Below are 22,984 nucleotides of genomic sequence, written 5' to 3'. Positions count from 1 at the left end.
GAAGTTCACATCAAATTTATTCCATGGACAACTGACACTGTCAGCGAAAAGTTCAATGCACCACAGGTCACGAAAAACTTGCTGTGTGGACAAACGAGATTCTCAGCAAGAAGTGCAATAACTGCACACGTCACATAAAACTTGTTGCGTGGACAAATGACATTATGAAGAAGGTTGTTAACTGCGTAAATGGGGTTTTTCCTGCAGTAAGTGCCGGGGATTAACGCTGGCAAAAAGAGAGGCAATTAAATAAAAAGCAATGACGACGCCGGTATTCACGCAGGACTAGAATATGAAACCAAAAAACAAAAATGATTCCAGTAAATTACACTTTCCTACCGCACACAGAAACCACAGTGGAAGGAGTTATTCTGCTTTTATCGCCAAACGCGGTAGTGGAGGGTCACAGCAGGCAGGGTAATACGGTCCCGTTACGGCACCCGTTACTCCGAATGCACACCCAGTTTACGGCACACGATACTCTAGCAGCGGCGCTGTTCCACTTGTACTTTGTCGGGACTAGTTCTCTGATGTACTCTAAACTTTTATGTTCAAGGCCCAAACTTGGCTGACTGGGTGTAAATTTTTTATTAAAAGAGAGTTTGACAGTTCGTGTTTTAACTGCACTGAGAGTGACCTCAAGATTCAGTAATTGTAGAAATTTCTCGTTAATACGTAACACAACAAATTCATTTAAATTATGACAAGAAAGGGAATGAATTTGAACTTTTGACCTTTGTATCCCCATGCAGTCACCAATTTAGAGGATTAATGTTCCCGGTACAATCGTGTGCGTAATTGCATAATCGTGCTCCCGAAAAAAAAAGACTCACGTGTTCGGACGAGTTTACTCTGGCACCGTCACTTCAGTTTCACTAAGCTGTCTTCAGCGGCCACTGGGGTGCCCATCAAGTCGGAGCTTTTTCACAGTTGAAATGTAGAACGGATACTGTTAGGAATCCCCAAGTTGTCAATTTTTAATGCAACAGCTGCTTTTTGTACGGCTCCCCATACCGATGTGTCAAGTTCAATGTTTCCGACTTTCATTTCAGCAGCATGCGCATAGAGCTTCCTCAACTTGTCCCTTCCTCCGACTAGCTTTGGCAACCTCGTAATCCTCGTTACTGATTGTACAGTACGCCGAACTCTGCACCATCCCGACTTGCATTGGAGTCAGTTTGCCCGATCAAAACTTCAAGTTGAGCATAAACAGGTTCGCGCGAGACCCGCACGTGAGTTCACAACACTTGTTCAAGAAATCATTGGCCGCCCTGTGGGTGCAGCCGTTGTGGGCAACATCGCCATCATCCCCGTCCTCATCCGATGATGCTCTTGAGCCATCCGTGGAAGCGGTTCACTTTGGTGTAGAATCCGTAGCTGCCCTTGGTGCCGCACAGCACGCTGTCGCCCCAGCTGACGATTCCCAGCAAGTACCAGCGGCCTTCGGTCTCGGCCACCAGGGGTCCGCCACTGTCCCCATCGCAGGCGTCGCGTGACACGCCTCCCGTCGTGGCGCCGGCACATAACATGTTCTCGGTGACCTGCGTATGTCACACGTAGCACTTTTCAACTCAGACAGCCACCTTGTTCGCCTTAACAGGAAAGTTCAGACTCAAAGCCATGTCTCCTCATTGGTGCTATTCGCTACAAACGCTCTTTCGTATATTTTACCTGCATAATCACCGTTGCTATCACTAATGGTATAATTAGAGTGAGAGGACGGGGCTCACTGGCGAGGTCAGTGTTCAGGGGGACAGTTTATTCGGAAACTCGAACAAGGAACCTCCGCGCACACACCACGATGATTAAGTATCTACAGAGATGAGGACGAAGTGCTGGTGCGGCAGCTAAGGACGACGACAATGAAGAGGGAGCATTGTTACAAAGGAACAACAACAACAAGTAAGCAGTCCAGAGTCCCTGCAGTGAGGATAGCTCCACCATATTTCATCGCTGGAATGGCCAAGGGCGCTCACATGTGTTCTGTTAGTGTTTTGTATATGCTTTGGGACTTCTGCTATCGCTGTATGGTTTAAAATGACGAAGTATGGGCTCAGTGCAGCGCGTTACAATCACATTACGGCCGTTATGCATTTCCGCACCGTGTTCTCACTTTTATTTCGGGTTGATAGTATTAGCTGAACTGTAACGTGCAGTCATTGTTTGCCACTTACTGCCACGTTAAAGGTGCCCCGCCTGCACCGCCCCGCCCCGGCCCACCGCTGTCCCTTGAGCGGTGCTTTACACTTTAGCTCGCCGCGTGATCGCGCTCTCCTGTGAGCAAGACTCTTTTGCTCGCTCCGATGCATCATTACCACTTACCAGTGTCTGTAGCGGTGGTTTCGACAAAAACCCCGGAATTTCAATTCGCCTGACTTTTTAGAGCTTCCATTTGATAAGACATCCAAAAGCTGCGTATAGCCCTTCATCGACGACCGACTAGGAACGCCAGTTTGTTGCACTGTTGCTTTGCCATCTGCGTCGTTGGTTTATTTAAACCAAGTGTCTGTCCGAACACTAGTTGTTTAACACGGACATATTGCATAAGTTTTGTTTGAGTGGAATTATATTAGAATGTCATAGAATGTCCTAGAATGACAGGGTTTCTCGACCTGTTGTCAATGTATCTGCAGTCCACCTATGTCTCCTGGAACGACAAAACTTTCATACAAAAAGAAGGCGCCTGTAAAGGGCCGTGTGTTGCTCTGGTGCTGAGTGATCTTTTTCTGAGCCATCTCGACAGGTGGCTGGAGGTTAGATTGAGGTCCACAAATTTCATCAAAGCGTACAGATTCATTGAAGATTTTTGGTTGCACTTCGGAGGAATGCGTCTTCGAGAACGATGTACGGTCAACACTGGCACTGTTAGAAGATTGCCTGAATCCGCTTCAGATAACGCCCGAAATACCGGAGGGTAACGCAGACAAGTTCTTGGACATAAGCCTCGTATTTTTGGTCAACGAGCTTTGCTGGAGTTACGGCCCCGCAGCCAGAAGCCCCTGTTTCCATTTACCTCTGCCCACACCAAACTGGTGAAACGCTCGGTAGCGACGATGTGCTTCCCCAACGCCCTCAAGAAGTCCTGTGTTCACCACGTACACAGCACTGTGGAGGTGCAGGTGTCTCGGCTAAGACAGTCGGGGTATCCTAAGCATGTCATTGTGGCAGTCTGTGAGGATGTCCGCAGGCGTAAGCATGGAGTGAAAGGGGCTGAAAGCAGTGCGCATGACGGCAATGAGCGCCGTAAGACGGCTGTTATACCGTATGTGCATGGTATCGCACATAGGCTAAAGGAAATGGAGCAGAAAGCTGACGTTCGGGTTGTCATGTCCACACCACTGAAGCTCGCGAGGCTTTGCAGCGACACATGTCCAGTAGAAAAAGAAAAAAAGAAAACTCTGGCTGTAGTGTTCGACATCACAACAAATACGTGGAATGGAATGGCGGCATTATGTACCGTCTCCCGTTGGCCTGTGGAGGACAGACATGTGTAGGACAGTAGGACAGACAGTAGGGGTATATGTAGGACAGACGGCAGGGCATATCAACTCTAGGCTATGCGAACATCACAATAACGTACAGAAAAGAAAAAAAGGGAACCTGCCAACTCACTACGGTGAATGCCTCGGGTGTGAGCCGTACTTTCAAAATTCAGGCATATTGTTTCATGATTCTGATTAGCGCAAGCGTGAGATAGTAGAGGCGGCTGGAATGCAACTAGGCGATTTCGAATGTATCAGTACGACATCGACAGCCTGATCGGAAAAGGAGGCAGCGTTCTTGAAAAAGAACTGGTCGTGGTAGGGACTGACTCGTGTGGGACAGCACCAAGTGCTTCCGTTATTCTAATCTTCTGTATATTTGTAATCTTTTCTCCATCTCTTGTCTTTTCACTGATATATATTTCACCCTGGTTCAGTAAAGTTCAGTTGGAAGTAGCATTTGTCCTTGTCTCCTGTGTCCGTGCTTTTGTGCGTTAAGATGTATGTTATAGAATACCAACTAGCCCGAACGCAGGCCCTTGTTCGAAAAATGTTGGTGGACGCGAGCATCTGTCACGTTCTTTCACAAAGACATTTTCGGCGAGTGTAGGGACGCCTGGAAGCTGCAAAGAGCCCACGTGCAGGGCCGTAACACGGCTTTCTTCACAGAATCGCATGCTCATGAAGTGCCCCCCACGCGAGCCGGCCACACTTGATATGCACGCGCATACCGTGAAGTTGGTTGAGCGACGGCAGGTGTCCGGTGAGTGTATGGGCACCTCGACCTCCTGGAGCCGGCTCGATGCGGTCTTGGTGTTCATGGTGCGCCCCCAGCCCGACACGATGGCCTTCTGCTTGGACCTCAGGAAGAAGTGCTTCTCCACCTGGTCCGAGTCACCCAGGCAGACGGGCAGGACGAGTGTGCTGAACGGCACGTGCTCGGTCAATTCAACCTGGTGTAAGAAGGGCGGAAGGAAATGGGGGTGTAAAGACCGCCGAAGGTATAAGGAGGCTTAAAATCTTTCATACATACTCAGTTTCTTTCATACATACACACTCTCAGTTTCTCGAACCCCAAAAGAAAACTAGACCAAAGCAAATACTTGCACTGTTGCGATGAACAGTATCAATTAGTCGGGCTTTGATTTTAGTTTATTTTGTATACCGTGAGACCTGTTCCTTCAGAAGGCGACCTGTTATATTATCTGGTTAACATAAGACGTCTTCGTGAACTCGGCTGTGCTTACGTGCTTTCTCACAGACCTCGGCTTGCACACTTCTTCACGCCAACACCGCTTTTGCGTCTATTTCTTTGCTTTCGTTCCTTGTCGTCGTTTTTTTTGCGTGAATTACTTCGACCAACAGACTGGCGACATATCACGCTGCGGATTTCCAGAGTCAGAGTTTTCCAAGGCTGGGGTGTACCAGTTTTATTTTCGTGCCATCACGTTCACCTGTCACGATGACGTGAACGCCGCACGCACTATGCTCACGTGTTCCACCGCTTTCAACGTTATGCGTAGCAAGGTGGTAACGCACGCGGCTCATACTCTGGAGAACACTACCACCATTATCACTTACGGGTACACGCTTTAAGGACGCTGGGATTTATTCGCACCCGTTAGAGGTAAGAAGTACAACCATGAACCTTACGTTGACTCTCATTTGCCTCATGTCAGGCTCATCTACTGTGATAAAGGGTACCAGAGTTTTAAGAACAAAGTCCAAAACATTTTGGACAATATACGGGAGTACCAGCAGAAGCTAAAAGCTCCTCTGCCACATCTCTATTACTTGTGCTATCATAGAGTGTTTTCAAAAGTTGCAGTGCCTACGGCAAGTGTATTGTGTGTGCAAAAAAAACCCGGGCCATCTCCACTAACGTGAAATTTCGGGAGGAGTGGAGCATGCGGTGTATATAATCTGGGTGCCCCGGCGTTTTTGCCCACGGAGAGGAAACCGTAACGTGAAACGTGGGGATGGGCGAAATAAGTGTATAAGTGTATTCCTGCCGCCTTGGTGTTTTTGCCCATAGAGATGAAACCATTGGGGGGTAGAGATATACAGCTTTGCTGTAAAAGTCTCGTGTCTTTGAAGCACGAAATGTTCTAGCGCGAGGCGTTGAAGAACGAGTGTCCCTGCGTTTTAGAACCGTGACTACATAATACTACGACGACATGAGACGCCGGCAGCCCGAGCTCCTAAGGTACTTCTCGCCTAAAAGGCCACACGTCAATGCACACAGCATTTCAATTTCTTTCTTGCACATGTGCCCCTTGTGTAAGATATCCTCGTCTTTTCATCTTCTACCACTGTCATCTTCTACCAGTGGGCTTTCAAAATATGACTACCGGTGATAGGTATACCCATACACGCGCGAACACACGCACACAGGCGCACTGCTCCTCGAATCGCAGCTTGCGTTAGTCAAGTACAGATGGCGCACTCCAGCGCCCCACTTCAGAAGAAGCATCGTGACTTCTGCCTTCATTCTGCTGCATGATCTCATCAACACGCCGCCTTTGAAAAAGTACCTAGGCGTGTGATTCTTCTCCACCTCCTACGCATCTACCACCGCCTCTCATTAAGAGTGTGCCGGAAGTCCCGCTGCGAATTATTTGTTTAGTCATTTAAAGATAATTTGCAGGCTGTATTACGCAACATTGAGTAAGGGGGGATGCACAGGGAATACACAATCCTATTAGGTTAAGCCATTGCCACATTACAGAACAATACACCGGAACTATTAACAAAGATTGCGTTAAAGTAATTTTGGAGACCAATGTTACCAATATGAGGAAATGGGGACCGGTCGTTAAGATATCACCTATTTATCATTGTTAGTCACAATAGGTTGTGAAATGTTACTATCGATATAAGACAGTGTGCCGCAGTCGAACCGGTAATATATGCTTGGTAATTAAAGAAGCCGCTGCCAAATGGTGTAGATACGATAACACGTCACAAAATAGTCATTAGTGGCGTTCTTAGGTGCTTCAGTATGCAGAAAAATGTAGCAATTCTTCTAACTCATCTTTAGAAGGTTTTTACGCTTGGGTCGCGAGATGCTTACTTTTAACGCTTGCTTGTCGACGGTATAACCATTGGTCTATTTAGAAAGAATCGCTTCATATCCAACTTGCGGATTTTCACAAATATCGACAGAACAACGGCACTGCCCGGGCAGTATGCGGAGACGGGCAGTATGCGAAGTCTTCTCGGCATCGTGTTGATTCGTTGGTCGGTGGCGATATTTTCTGCCAAGTGCTGTGAACCTTTAAAGAAACCCCGATCACCCGATGCAATTCTAATTACTTTTTAGTGGTGGTGCGGTGGCGTGCTGTACGGCGCCAGGGTCACAAGATGATTAAGAAAAGAACCACCGGGGATTCCCGAGGAGTATGCAGGAAAGTGGCATTCAACAAGACTAAACGATATCAATCGACACCATGGCGCCGGGCATCCTGGCGCCGGGATTCCCCTGCGTATTTGGGATTCCCGGCATATCCTTTTCATGTAATGAATGTGTGGTACGCCGTTGGAAGAAAGCTCTTGCTTGAGGTGTTTCAGGCGCATTTTTTGAACAACCAAAAATATACATGCAACCACAGAGTTAAGGGTCCTGAGTGGCGCACCCACGCAATAACGCCCCCACATCTTTTGTTGTGGGTGATTACTTGCTGGTGGCCCCTCAGCCCATAGAAGAGTGCATAATGAGACGGCTGTGGGTCCATCCTACATACCCACTAATCTCTCAGCCAGCCTGAGGGTCTGTTTCAGTGCTCGATTGTTCTGCACTACTTCAGATTTCTCGATATCTACCTTGACTTGACATTTATCTTGGCCTGTGCAGCTTCTGGCCTGTTGTTTGTAGGTCCTCCCGAAATTAAATGAACAAGGTGATGTCGAGTAGCTCAAATATCCGCATTTACTCGCATCCTTCACTTCTTTCGCCCGTGCTTCCAGAACACCAGTGGCAAAACTGATCCCTTCTGGGGCTTGATAATGAGACGACTCTGATAAGGGGACCCGTGGCATTTTTCCCGCAAAGGTTTTCTCTCAGACAGTTGTTGTTACAGTTCTGACAGCATGGATACGTTGACTCGTCCCTGCCTGCTTCACTTTAGAGCACATCGCCACCTGCTAATGTTTTATAACCACGTTCTTGCGTACGACATAGTGCTGGCTTAAATACGTATATCGATTCCGTGAAACCGTACAGCAATCGCTGCGAATCTCTTGAGTAGACCATAGCAAAGGTTTCATAAGAGGCTGCTCTGCACACTGCAATGTAACACGTTCTAACTGCGCAGGTGGAAGCACGGACTATCCTCGCTGCACGGCGCAGCCGTCGGCACGTAATGGTATTGAGACATGACTGCATAGCCCAGGAAAGCCCAGAACTATAGGCTTTTAAGGGGCCATGAAGACAAAATGCGAGTTTGGTTCATTCAAAAGATTGCCTCGTTAGAATCATGCTGAAACCACTTTTAACGTAAACTTCGCTCAGATAAGCTATATATTAGGAAAAAAGGTAATGGCCATGCGACCCACTTGCTCATTTCCCGCATCAGAACCTATGATGTCACACCAGCCCGCTGTGCGATTGGCGGAGGCCGGCGAACGCAAACGCAAATTAGGCGAGCTTATAAGCTTGCAGAACGAACTTTTTGCGCTTAAATATAGGACACATTAAATTTCTACCAGTAAGAATGGTGGAACAGAGGAAGTTACGAAAGCACACGTACATATCGAAGTACCGATGCGTACTGCTGTTGGTACTCCGCGCAGTATGCTTGGTTTAAATGCAGAGCACTGTCTCAGACGACACTGGTACATTGACGCAAGCGACGATGTCTTACGTGACCATATATCATATTTGAAAACGGCTTGCCGCGGTGTGGTGGCGCCACCTAGGTTGACCAACAGTAAACAAGCCTCCGCTGCCATGGCCTCCGCGATCACCCCGCGCGCGTTTGCTCCCGCCGTCCCAATGGGCCGGAGAGAGCGTAAGTTGAAAAGGTGGCATGGCCACGTCTTCCACCGCACCGCGGCGCTCACCACCTATGCATCAACTATTCCGCTGCAGCTTGGCGCAAGCGAGGAAACGCGCGTTTTCGCAGCTTGCAGTCAAATTGAGACCAGCAGCCAGCTTTAAAATGACAGGCACAAGACAATAACCAAAAAACTTATTATGGATCATTTATTAATATGAGGAGCCAAGTACAAAGTTTAGGCAGTAATCATGCGAGCGAAGCGCAGTCGGTTCTGGCATTCTCTGCTGCGGCTTCGCGTCCCTATTTTGATTGTATGAGTATTTACACGCGCTGCCCTTGAAAAACCCCTCACGACCTCACCCAACAGTATTTACAAGAGCGGCGACTTGCGTAAGCATGTCGCATAAATGCAATATTAATTGATTGGTATGCATGCTACGGTAGATTTCTTGCCGCGGCTTCTTAAGGCACCCTTAGAAAATCGTAAGCATGCAAGTCCGACACAAACCAAGGGTGATACATTGAGACACCACCGTTCATTGCAATTCAATGCCAGTAAGTATTTGCGAGGTTTTAGTAAGCGTTTTTTGAACTAATATAGTGCATTCGCGCGGCAGTTAAGGAAAGCTAATCATGGTCTGTAAAAACTGCATGCTACATTGTAGCATGTAAAGCTGCATAATTATCGCCAGATGTGCGACCTGTTATTTGTCTGTGCTTACAATTGCTCGTATACCTGTGCGCGCAGATGGCTCAGCTAGACTGGTGGTTCCATATAAATTCAACAATTAAATGTGCTAACTCCGCTATTTCTTTATTTTGTCAGATCCCTTTGAAAATTTATTTTTTAAATTTTTGGTCTTTTCTGTTTTCAAGTTCCACTCAATTAATTAGCTCTATTTATGCTATTTTTAATATATTAAACATCCTATTATGCGAATTATGCACTTCTGTGCAAAGGCAGGGGTTTACACGGCGGTTGGTCGTCCTCACGATATTTTTGTACGTGTTTCCGTAGTTCCTTTCAGCTCTTTTTTTATTTTTGTCAGCCTTTTTTTGAGCAAGTGTATGAATGCGGATTTTTTTATTTTGTAAGCTAGCCTTTATGATTAATGATTTTCTGCCTTTGGTTTTTTTAGATTCCGTACGACCAATTGCCTCAATTCACACTATTATAACGATTAATCACATATGCTAACTCCACAAATTATACCTTTTTTGCGCAAAGGCACTTTGGTCAGTTTTCATAATTCTTTATTTTTGCTTCCGTCGTTAATTTTTGTCAGAGCTTTTTATTATTTTCTTCGCTTTGCGCGAGAGATGTATAGAACTCATATTTTTGAATTCGTAAGTTCACTTTATAATTTTGTTCTAGGTTTTGTATCTTTCGTTTTTAAGATTCCGTTCGATAAATTATATCTATTCGCGCTATAATGCATTTCTGTGCAAATGCAGGGCTTTACAAGGTGATAAACAGTCTGTTCGCGAGGTTTCTTTATTCACGTTTTGTCATTTTCGCTGCTCTTTATTTTTGTTTGTTTTGTGAAGGAGCTGTATAAGATTTATAGTTTTGAATTTTTTAATATCACTTCTATATTTGTGATTTTTCTCCTTGCTGTATTTCTGTTTTCTTCTAAATTACGTTCGACTAATTATCTTTATCCATGCTTTGTAGCGATCAATTACATTAACTCCGCCAATTTACACTTCTCTGGAAATGCAAGGCTAAACATTTGGTTCCGTACGTGGGGTACTCGACGGTTTTTATACGTTGGCTCGGGAATCATCCAACAACGATAGGTTGCTCTTTTTCTAAATGCGATTGTATGCCTCATGGCATAAAACGTATATCATGTTGGCTTTCGCTCCGCGGAAGAGCGCGAGGGAGCAGTGGTGGGGTCCCTTTATGAATCAATGAAGATCGAGGGGCTCGACTTGCAAGGGCGAAGGCCTGTGCCTCGAAGGTGTCGAGTTCTCGCCTGTTCCAATGAAGGACACATCCATTACACGTGTTCTGTGTAAGAATCTTCGGCAGGAGCTCAGCAGAAATGTGGCCAATAAACTCTCAAATACACTCGTGCCAAGACCAGAAAAACTGCAGCGTTGACATGCCGCTAAATGCCGCACAAAGAGCGGCCCAACGGGCTGAATGATGCATTCGATGATGATGATGATCATTTGTGGCTTTCCCTTTGAATCGGGGCGTCGGTTGTCAGCAACCGACTTGCCTGTTTTATTACGTCTACTTGCCCTACTCCCAGCTAACCTATAGATTTGCTTCCTCCCTCCGATCTCTCCCTCTTTTCTGTTTTAAACTCATCGCTCCCACCCCCCTTTTTTCTCCCCTCGCTGTTCTAAATTCTCGTCCGCATGATTACTCCGCCTGCGTACCCATCCCTTCCCTACTTTTCCTCCACCACCACTCCAGTCGCCTCTTCGTAACCTCTATGGCCTTGAAGTTGAGGTTCCCCCTCGCCCCAAATGCCAAAGCCTCCGCCAGCGTCGTTTCCCCCTCACCCCGCGGTGGCCGTATCTCTGTGCAGCTCCTGACAATATGTTCTATAGTTTCACGATCACTGCCGCAACATGCACACGTTTCATCCTGCTACCTGTAGCTACCTGTGTATGCCCGGGTTCTCAGGCACCCTGCCCGTGCCTCGAAGAGCAACGCACTGCCTCTCGTATTGCCATAGAATCCCTCCTTCTTAATTTCCCGTTTCTCTGCCCTATAAGTCTCCAGGGTTTTTTTCGCTTCCATTCTCTGTGCCCACTTCGTCGTCTCTGCTGCCTTTACCTGCTTTTTAACTGTTGTGTAAACCCCGCTTTCCCCTACCGACTTTCCGTACCGCTTGGTCAGCTGTCTGGTCCTCCGTCTCCACCGCGTGCCCACGCTCCTCAAATACAGGTACTTAAACACCCTCGCGGCCCATTTTTCGTCCTCCATGTCACGAAGTCGCTCCTCAAACTTTATCTTGCGTAAACCCCTCGCCTCGAAAGACGACCAGCCCATATCCCCTTGTACCGCTTCATTTGTTTTTTTACTGTGGGCCCCTAGGGCCAATCTGCCTACCGCCCTCTGATTTACTTCCAGGCCCGCTTGGGTCTCTGGCTTCATGCACAGAACCGAATTAGCGAAAGTTGATCCTGGTACCATGACCCCTTTCCAGACTCCTATTACCACCTCGTATTTGCTGTATCCCCAGAGGGCTCTATGCTTCATTATAGCCGCGTTCCATCTTCCTTTCGTCTTAAGGTGAGCCTCATGCGCCTGCGTGTAATCTTCGCTGTTGTTCAGCCATACTCCTAAATATTTATACTCTTTCACGAATGGTATTTCTACTTGCTGCACTGATACTGTTTTGTGCTCCTCGCCGTCATTAAAGACCATGATCCCCGATTTTTCTCTGCTAAAGGATAGCCCTAGGTGCGTCGCTTCTTCACCGCATATATCCATCAAGACCTGCATACTTATCCGGTTGTCCGCCATCAACAATATGTCGTCTGCATACATTAGTCCCGGAACCCGTTGTTTCACCACGTGCCCGTTTTTCATGTAGGATAAGTCGAACCCCAGCGTGCTGACTTCTAGCTTCCTTTCTAACCCCGTCATGTAGATCATGAACAGCAGCGGAGAGAGAGGACATCCTTGTTTCAAACCCTTGTAGGTGTATACAGGTCTACTGTATGTTACCCCCTCCCACACTATTTGCACTTGGTTCTCCTGGTATATCTCCCTGAGTAAGCTAATGAATTCTGCCCCAACTCCCTCGTCCTCCAGGATACTCCAAAGCCGCTCCCTGTCTACATTATCATACGCCACTTTAATGTCCAGAAAGGCTAACCACAAAGGTCGGTTTTGCGTCTTCGCCACCTCTATGCATTGTCTTACCACGAATAAGTTGTCGTCTAGTCTTCTGTCCTTTCGAAACCCATTTTGAAGCTCCCCTAATATCCTATTTTCTTCCACCCACTGCTCTAGTTCGAACTTCACTGCCTGAATTGCTAACCTGTACAGCACTGACGTGACGGTTACTGGCCTATACGAGCTTGGGTTTGTCCTGAGTCCTTTGCCCTTGTACACTAAGTTCATCCTGCTCATTTGCCACGTGGCCGGAACTGCCTTTTCTTCTATCCTTGTTCTGATGGCTTGCAGTAGCTTTCCCTTGCTCTTTGGTCCTAACTGGTTAATCAACTCCATCGGTATCCCATCCGTGCCTGCCGCGGTATTCTTGGGGACCTTTGCCTCTGCTCTTTTCCATTTCAGCTTGTCCCAATCTATCTTCAGACATTCCGGCCTACCAGCCGCGACATCTCTGTGTCGCTGCGGGGCCTCTTCATCCACCTTACCGAACTTCTCCGTGATGATTTTGTGCAGGTATGCTAATGCTTCCTCTCCCTTGAGCATCTGCCCCTGCTCGTTTTCTATAGTACCGCCTTCTGTGGGACTCGTACGTTTCCCTAATGCCTGCACATGGTTCCAAAACCTTTTCGGCCCGTCTCTACCCCTTCCTCGTATTTGTGCTACCCATCGCTTGCTGTCCCCCTTTATTTTCGCCTGCACTAATTGCTGCACTTCCTGCTTCATTTGCTTATACTGCTCCCATTTTAGGTCCACCTCCTCCTGATGTCTCCCCATCCTCTTGACCTGCCTGTGCTCTCTAGACGCCTGTTTACGCCTCTCTATCGCCGCTCTTATTTCTTTGTTCCACCAGCTTTTGGGTGTTTTTTTTTCCTCTCCATCGATTGGCCCCCTCTGCCTTGACTATTTTTTCCTGCATAGTCTTGATGAGCCTGTCATATTCCTACTCTCCTCCAGGATTTCTTTCTATGTCAGCCTCTATGCTTTTGGCTATATCCGCAATTTGTTTGCTGTTTAACTTTGTGCGCTGCCACGGTCGACCCGTTTTTTCACCCCCCAGTTTCCCAAAACTCAGGTTTATGCGCTTGTGGTCACTGCCCAGACTGTGGCCCCCTTCCTCATTTATGGTCATTCCATCCAACCATTCATAAAGTCCCTCTGAAATAAGGCAGTAGTCAATACTCGACTGTCTCCTACCACACTGCCACGTTATTTGACCCTCGCATTTTTGTTCCCTATTTACTATGATCAGCTTCTGGTACTCACACATATCTAGCATTAGATTTCCGTTGAAGTCGGTGTACCCGTCTAGATCTTTAATGTGGGCGTTCATGTCCCCTACCAATAGTACCTCCCCGATGCATAGGTGCGCACTGCCGCCTTGCGGTGCGCGGGGGAACCAGCGCGCTTACAAAATTTGGCTGGGGCGCGCGGCGATTGGGACGGCCGGAGCAAAACGCGCGCGGGGGAATCTCGGAGGCCACGCCGCACCAGACGAAATTTAGCTGAAAAGCCTGGTCTTACGATGTTATTGCAAACTTCGTTCAAGCACACATTTTGGCGCGAGAATCAAAATTTTAGCTTACATTGATTAATTCCGCAGTGAATAAAGCATCGTTCGCTTCCGGACAAGCACTAGGGCACTATACAACACGAAATCTGTCAAATAAAACAAACTTCTATTTCGTCTTCATGGCCTTTTTAAATAAGCATCATGTTGTTGTTCCGCCATGCCGTTCTTCTCACCGCGGCAATACTGGCAGCTCGAGGGCGCCCGAGCAGCTGCCCCTCCTGTTTTTTATACACGTTGGCTTGGAAACACGGTACAGCTCTACCTTATTCGGTTGCGAATAGCACTCAGCATTCCTTCTCGGCCAACCACAGAAGGGCCTTCGTTCTATTTTACACTATTCTACACAAAAGAAACAAAAAATATGCGACACATAGCGTTGGAATGCGACTTGAAATGTGTATCCATCCGAATCCATACGAGGCAAATGTTCGGCTTCCAGACGCCTTAGGATTTAAAGGCAGCGCAGAAGGTTCAAGACAGCTTCAAAGACAGCTTCAAGGCTGTCGAGGCGACGAAAAGAATATTAGAATGCTGGTGTACGAAAAGGAGAGAGGGGGATATTGCCTAGGACAGCTACCATTCGTAACAGAAAAATTAAGTATTTTGTGCCTGCCCTAAGTTCAACGGTAGTATTAGATGAAGCGCATACAACATAGATATAGCAGTTTTTTTGCAAAATGACTCGTCATTACCCAGCTACAAAAGGGATACCGCTGGCAATAATAATTATCATCTAATTTGATTGTGCATTCCTTGGGATGAACCGCGTGTAGGAAGGACGAAGCCACCCGTCATCGCATTAAACGGAACGTGGCTTCTACTAAATACCTTTCGCCATTTAGTGTAACGTGCACAGATCGCGAGGACCTTGTACAAATTGTATGCGCGTGCGCTCGTTATGCTAAACTGGGTGTATGCCTTTTCAAGGAAACTACGAATGACATTCAAAGCCCGTTCCTGCAGATGCATTATATCAAATAAAGCAGACATTAAAGCCACATACTGTAAATAGAGGTAACTGCAAGATAATGCTCAAGACTCCGTTACTTGCCTTTCCTTACGGGTAGCTTCAGTGCTCACGCTTGTGTGCTAATATAAGAAGGGAATAACAGTCGAAGATACAGATAAAATTATAGCAAGCGGCTATACGATAGTAGTGCGTAGGCCAACGCACACAAACGTTGATGTCGCTGCGTGCCCTCCAGCTATTCCTTGAACCTCTCTCCGTCGCTCCGTGCGTGAACTTGGCCTCCCCGTTAAAAAACTGCACGAGCTCTGAAGATACCGGGCGCGAGCCCAGGTGAGCTCGAGCCGATGCGGCCGTTATCCAATCAGCGTCAAAGGTTTAGAGACTTTAGCGTTACAAAATACTAGTAAAGTTGAACGTTTCACGCGAATAGAAGAAAATTGACAAATATCGCTTCTGGTTCGAGATGGTACTCTAATAACTTGCAGTTACAGCTGATTTGTAGGCACCTGTCTCACGGCCAGATGTACAGTTTTTGTCAAAATTTTCTAGGTACCAAAGAATTCAAAGCAAAAGCTTAGCGTTTAACTGTGGCCAAAATATGTCATGGCGGTAAGAAAGAAACGTTTTCACTCCAGCTTCACGGCATAAAAATTTAATTCTCTGTCGAGATGTAAGCTTGTACTTCGAATTTTTTGGGCCTATGCATTTTTGGGGGGCCTAGAAAATTTTGACAAAGACTGTACATTCTTTTAAAGTTGCTTTTCAGTTGCGAAAGGCTGTGACTATCCAGACTTCCACGGAGAAGCTAAAGACAATAGGAACGAGTCGGCACGGCCGGCAAGACTAACCGTGCTTGCCTGGGAGGAACCACTTTTTCATTATCACCGCGGGAGTTCAAGGGCAATGAATAAATGACCGGATGTTTTTGCGTTTGAGCGTTCAAGCATGGCGTCGATCTTTCCTCACTTTGTTTTTGCTCCAGTCACCTTTCAAAGACTGCATTAATGAAGCTCCGCTAACCGCGTGAGAGAGAGAGGGGGGTATCAGTTGTCTTGTCTTTTATGTGTTATAAAATTGAACATCCCTGCCGCCGCGGGCTGGCCGTCGTTGATGGGAAAGACGGCGGCGGCTATAAATATAAATATAAATATAAATATAAATATAAATATAAATATAAATATAAATATAAATATAAATATATGTAAATATAAATATAAATATATATAAATGACATTGTTACAATTGATAAAAATCCCAAATACATCATATACGCAGATGATACAAGTTTATTTTTTCAAGGCAACGACGTACGACTGCTAGAGCCAATCATCAACAAAGCACTTCAGTCATTGGAAACTTGGAGGGAAGCAAATTCGCTCCTTATCAATTCACGTAAAACCAAAGCCATCATTTTTCATCCAAAGGGGCATGTCTGCCCCCGATATATATCACTTCACATTGGTGACTCGAATATTGAAATCGTTGACACGATAAAAACATTACGCGTTTTCTTCCACAAAAATATGTCTTGGGACACGCACGTTAATTATCTTATAACCTCAGTGTCAAAAGGCATTCTTGCTAAATGTCGGTATTGTTTTCCTGCGCGGATAAAACTGATAATTTGCAATGCACTCATTATGTCTCATGTTAATTACTGCTTTTTGGTGTGGGGTTCCACTACCAACACCAATACTAACAAATTACACCGGCTGCAAAAGAAAGCAATCCGTCATGTAGCAAATGCAGAATATTTCGCACATACGGAACCACTGTTCATAAGTTTTCATTTGATGCCTATTCATAAACTGTATGACCATTCCCTAGCACTTCGGTACAAAACCTCCATTCATAATAATCAATCTTCTTTCATACAGTTATTGCAATTAAACGTAAACATTCCCATGTATAGTATAAGGAACCAAGAGTACTGCCACATTCCATTTGGTCGCACTGAATATGGCCGCCAAATGCTTTGTTACGCTGTTACTCACCTATTGAACAGGTTAATGCGTCAGAATATAATTTTAGAACGATATGCTTCGCGTAATCTTCGTCAAATTTTTCTTTCTCTTTTAAACTCGGAAACAGCGCTTTAAACGAGGACAGCGAAGAAGAAGACACAGACACAGCGCTAGTGTCTGTGTCTTCTTCTTCGCTGTCCTCGTTTAGAGCGCTGTTTTCCAGTTTAAATATGAACCAACTAGCCCAAACCCAAACTTTAGTTTTCTTTCTCCACATTACTTTCATAGCCCAGAATGTGAACTATTAAAAGTGTAACGGTTTACTTCGTTTCATATTATTTTTACACATGTACAGTGTATCTTGATTGTGTGTTATATTGCTAATTTTGTTGTTGTTTCTTTATTTATTGAACTGATAGAAATATCGTGTGTATTTTGTGGTGTCACAGCTAACTGTTATACGAACATTAAGAGAACTGTTTTGATTCTGTAACCTGTGGTGTGAAGAACTGTTTTATCTGCCCTTGTTGCATTGATGCCCTGTACAAGGGGGGCTCGGGCTTATTCAAGTGAAACTCCTTTCACTTTTCGCTCGAGGCAACCCACATATAATGATGTAAATAAAAAACTTCAACTTGAATTATATTGTCAGATCGCCAGCCAGCACCTAGTTGATTAAAAGGCCGCCACACAGAACAATAGTCCCACAACTATAGTTGCGGAAAGTTAAGAAGGGCGAGAGCTCATGTAGCGTATCAATCCGCCGAAGCGACGGAACCGGACGTCAACGCTCGGGGCGCTTTTAAAGGAGATGGCGATTAATGCGTGACATCGTTTGCTTTTTCTCACCTAGCCTGTTTGCCGTGGCTGTAGTAATCTATAGCCAGGTTAAGTACGAGAAATCACGGAAACGACCTGTGTCACATTCACAATACTCCCAATGACGCACTACTTGCGCCGCGCGGAGTAACATCCGGCTGCGATGGTGTCGCGCAGGGCGACGGGACCGAGAGTTAGACGGCGAGGTTCCGTTCTGTAATTACTGTAATTCTCTAAATACTTTAATTACACGGGTGCACTTAACTATGGTTCCACCTAACTATAGCTAACCACCGCAGTTAGCAGTAGCCATGGATTGCTGCTGTTGCACTCAAAGGGAGGTTGTGTGTCAAACGGTCACGTGGCCTATGAAAAACGTCCAAGCTACAGTAACAACAACAACAAAAAAGAAATATCGCAAGTTCGTAACAAACTATCCAAAACAACAGTTGGAACATTATCGATTTCAGTGCACCGCTTTACGTTTTTTTGTTCACAAAAGACGAAATGTAAAAACAGCCCGTCAGCACTGTTCACCAAGCCACTCCACAGGAGAGGTTAGCAAAGCCGGTGCTCCAAGAGCGATTTGTCGTCGTCCTTTTGCCACGACGGATCGTTTGTGTTAGCTGGTAAAGATTCGCGTCTCGTGAACTGTTTAGTGCGTATTTTTTACTTTATTTTTCCATATACATATATATTACATATATCAACGCCTTCATGGTCTTCGTTGTCCACAACACATGCTTTGCTTCCGTTGCCGCGCTGCATTCTGTAATCACCATATTCGCGATCGACGCCATGTTTGTAGATTGAGAGCCCAAACTAAGGTGGGTAACCGAAGTTAGCGTGGACCATGGTTAGCGGGCTGACTGCAGTTTGCCCTGCCGTGTAACTCCGGCGGACTGCGGTTAAGTCTGACTGTGGTTAGATTAACCACGTTTAAGGGTGTCCGTGTAACTTGGATTTTATGGCAGCAACACGTAGCCGAGGCGGTGACCCACGGGAAGCGCGGTAGCTCCCTACCAGATCGACGCTTATCATCTGCAGGAAAGGAGGCACTCGAGCCTTTCCCTTTCCAGACGCTGTTGCGCCCCCTCTTCGAAGGATGATGATGGTGACGGTTATCATGGTGATGATGATGAAGTCCCGCTCGCTGTTGGTCGCATATGATTATGATCAAAGCACTCACACTACTATGCATATTGCTCCAAACCCGGCCATTCCATTGCTCCTTGCAAAAAAAAAAAATCACCATAAAAACGTGTGCATGCGCGTACACCAAAGGATCAAGCGGTGTACCCTTCTTTTACATAACTCATAAACCAACTCGATCAGCAGAAAATCTTGCTAAATCATCCTACCATTTCGGAGTCATTTTCTCAAACGGAAGCAAACGTCTAATTCTCACCCGCTGCCCATAGATTTTTCTCCCCTAACCCTTCCGTGTTGTGTCAATATGCGTTATCTCTCTCTCTCTCTCTCTCTCTCTCTCTCTCTCTCTCTCTCTCTCTCTCTCTCTCTCACACACACACACACACACACACACAAACGAGGTCATTATGTGGTCTCCTCATACCAGGAGTCCATTGGCACAGGCCGCTTCGGCCCTCTATCAATATGCGCTGGACGTCGAGGGCAGAGCTGGCCAGACGCTCATTTGGCCCAGAACAACTAGCCCAAAGCTCATTTGCGCGAAAGGGATTGGGCGGGTCACGTGGGCTCTGTGTGCTGCCGCCGACCATATAAAATTCTGCTGAAATTCTGAGAATTTCATACAAATGCGTAGGATTCTTATTCCGCTTGTCTAGATTGTGAGTTCTTTACAGCAAAATATGGCAATGAGTAGTAAAAGACTTGGAATTATTATATTCTTTCTAATTTTTTATTTTGTTTGTGTCCGCTACTGATGTAAATTTTTACCATTATAGCGATGCAGTGCCTTTGCTTCGGTATTTATGGTTTTCCGCTGCTTTTTTATTCGCATTTCTAATGTTTTTCTGCGGACTTTTTCGCTTATTCTTCGTTTTTTTGGTGTGTACATGCATATTTGATTTTTTTAGATCCTTTTCGTGAAAATTTTGTTTCTGCTATTTTTCTTACTTTCTGGTTTGTCAAAATTCTGTCGGACAAGTTATCTCCAAATACGCTATCATAAAGGTGTTACTTCCCCTAAATCTGCATTGTTGTGGACATGCAGGGCGTTACGCTGTCCTGACTGTGGGGGCACTCGGCAAAGAATGCTACGCATTAAAAAGTGTCCCGGATTGCTCGTAAAAGCGGCACATCTCGACAGACCAAAGCATCTGAGAGCTTCGCAGAGAAGGCTGTTCAGCGTTAAACAAACAACTTCGGCGGCAAAGATGTCAAGGCTGCGCGGACCCCCAGGCACCAAAAAATAAATAAACGAAACGCCCTCGAGCGAAACCAGTGCCGGTGCGTCGCTTACGAGCGCGATGTCGCTGTCGACGGTGACGAGGCGGTAGTTCGGGTGGATGCGGATGTCGCGCACGTCGGTGACCAGCTCGTCGGGCTCCTCCTTGTCCACGTAGAGCTTGCCCAGCGCCACCTCGATCTGCGTGGTGCGCGTGCGCAGGTTCTCGACGCAGTGGGCCGCCGTCAGCACGTAGCGCTCGCTGACCAGGCTGCCGCTGCAGAACGCGTCGCCGTTCCGGTACCGCAGGAGCGCCTGCGCGACCGTCGTTTATTTATCTATTATACCCCCAAGGGCCAAAAGAATTACAGAGGGGAGTGGTACAAAAAAGGCATATAAGATGAAGTAGCATGGTTAAAACATCGTGGTGTCCGTGAAAAAAAAACAAAACAAAACAAATTAGGATTATCGCGACGATGTGGTCACTAAACTGAGATGAAACATAAGATATTTCCTGCATATACAATAGTGGATAGGGCATCCCAGAACAATTGGTTATCAATTATAGTCGCAATTTCAGCTGGAGGGTGGTTCCATTCTCGGGATGAGCGTGGCAAGAATGACTGAGTGGCAGATTTTGTATGATTATAGTTAATACCCGCCTTGTGGCGGTCATCAATGCGATGGCAAATGTACACTGGTTGGGGTAAGAGTTTGTTGCGCAGGGTGGAATGATGATATATTTTGTGCAGCATGGTTAACCAAATATGTTTCCTGAGTGATGATAAAGATGGAAGGCAAATGCTGCTTTTCAGTGAAGATATGCTGGCGGTACCGTTATAGTTTGCTAGGGTAAAGCGAACGGAATTATTTTGAACAAGCTCGAGAGAAGCGATGAGATTTTAATGGCTTGGGTCGTGGAAGAGGCCGTTGTTCAGCGTTCGAGGCTACAATGCGCCTCAAGCAGGGAAAAAATTGTCGCCATGGAAAAGAACTCCGCATCAGCCACATCTATGTGTTTTCCATAAAATATTTTACACCAATCAGACCTTAAAGCAATCCCTTTTTTCAGTTCCCCCATACGTGTCATCACGCATTGATCATCCGTTAAAAGTTGGTGTGCCAAACTCCCGAACAAACCTCTACCTGAACTCGTTTGTTCCAATGAGCAGCTTGCAGTGGAATCACCTTCCAGCCTCCATCGTCTCCATCAGTGACGCTGCGCACTTCAAATCCGCAGTCAGCAATCACTTTCTGGAACCACCCTGCTGTTTTCTTTTCTCTTGTCATTTAATATTGCACCCCTCGTCTCTGTAACGCCTCACGTCACTGAGAGTAAATAAATGAAATGAAATGAAATCTACCCTTTCTGTGCTGAGAAAGTGCAAGCACTAATTGTAATTCTAAAACGGCGTACTTTAGTAGGTAATTTTATTCTTCTATTTATTCATCTATTCATTACTCTATTTATTCATCTATTCATTATTCTGTTTATTCATCTTCTATTTATTATTTTTACTTTTAGAACGTTTTCATTTACCTAGAGTCGTGTGGGCATGGTTTTTACGCACGTTGCTCAGGCACATCGTGGGACCGACACTGGAGCGTATGATAGAAAATCGCTCTGTTGCAAATGCCGCGTTCGAGAAGCAAAATGTACGCGAGTTTCAAGAATGGCCCTTGTATTCGTTGGGCATTTTACAGTGCGAAGGTAATTTCTCAAAAGATTACAAAGAGGCTCATGAAAACTGGAACGAACAATGCCAGTTAGCTGACGGAAAGGGAAAGGTTGAATACGGTACACAACGGGAATTTCAGTCAGAGTTCTATGCAGGGATGATAATAAGTGCATTCACTCTCCCCCACCCCCTCTTTTCATCAGCGTTCTAAAAAAGACGCGCTGATCTAATATTAGAATACGTAATGCTTATTTTCTACGTTTATAGTAGAGAGGGGTGATGAAGGGCTTGATAATGATGTGGTTTCTACTCAGTCAAACTTATATACTCAAATGTTTTGTTGGTGATATAAGTGGTTCGCATAAATTTGATTGATTGATTGATTGATTGATTGGTTGATTGTAGGGTTTAACGCACCGACGCAACGCAGGCGATGAGGCATGCCGTAGTATAGGGCCCCGGATTAATTTTGACCACTTGGGAATCTTTAACGTGCGCCGAAATCTCCAACACACTGGCGTTTTTGCTATTCGCCTCCTTCAGAAAAGTGGCCGGCGCGGCAGGGAATTGAACCCGCCTCCTCGTGCTCAGCAGCACAACGCCTTAGCCACTGAGCCAGCGCGGCGGGTCGTTCGCAATAATTTCACCCACCACAATATGACGTGGTGAACAAAACTAACTGTACATGTAGTCCTAGCGGTGTAGTCCTAGCTTACTTAGAGTTAAATATTTCATCTGTTCGCGCTTCTGAGCGAAGGTGTCAGTGTCTATTTTCACTTCTAGTTAATAAGCCGCAAGTGACGTTTCGTTTTGCTTTGTTTCCTTTTTGTAGTGGTGTATGCGCAGGTGGTAGATTTTAGGTATTTACTTCTAGGTCAGCAGAAAAAAGTGGGAAAAGGCTTCTTAGAAGAGCTATAGCTCTAGAACTATAGCTTGCATTCTCGGCCACATTGCTTGGTTGCGCTAAAGGTCCTGGTCGCGTATCGTGCATTTTGGATAACATCCGTCTATTGGACAAGCAAGTTTTTGCTGCAGAAACCGGCATACCCATGTGAAATGAGAGCCACGAGACCTCCGATGGTTTTTTTCCAGGATTTTAGTGTTCCGTTCTATGTTTTCCCTTGATGTTCTTTTGTTTTTACACATTTTTTGCTACTTGATCGACCCCCAGCGAGTGGACATATATACGTTACTTTGCTCAAAACGCGAATAAGTAGCCCCAAAGTTGTTTCAACTTAACTCGCACTTATAGTTGCGCTAACTTCCCTTA

At 45.9% G+C, this 22,984-nt stretch overlaps 1 protein-coding gene across 2 annotated transcripts in view; it reads right to left on the bottom strand.

Annotated features, from left to right (window-relative positions):
* The window catches only part of LOC144152962 (mannan-binding lectin serine protease 1-like), a 138,913-nt gene continuing 115,929 nt past the window's right edge, over positions 1–22,984 (bottom strand). For both annotated transcript variants that reach the window (XM_077684562.1, XM_077684563.1), the window contains exons 11-13: positions 20,111–20,350; positions 4,214–4,435; positions 1–1,541 (exon numbers count right to left, since the gene is read on the bottom strand). In XM_077684562.1, coding sequence (XP_077540688.1) covers positions 1,317–1,541; positions 4,214–4,435; positions 20,111–20,350 — 687 coding nt within the window. In that variant the 3' untranslated portion in view covers positions 1–1,316. The remainder of the gene's footprint in view (positions 1,542–4,213; positions 4,436–20,110; positions 20,351–22,984) is intronic.

Source organism: Haemaphysalis longicornis, unplaced genomic scaffold (assembly GCF_048455015.1).
Source record: "Haemaphysalis longicornis isolate Haplotype H1 unplaced genomic scaffold, Haemaphysalis longicornis Haplotype H1 scaffold_9, whole genome shotgun sequence".
NCBI classification, from domain to species: Eukaryota; Metazoa; Arthropoda; class Arachnida; order Ixodida; family Ixodidae; genus Haemaphysalis; species Haemaphysalis longicornis.
This window is presented reverse-complemented; position numbering and strand designations above follow the sequence as displayed.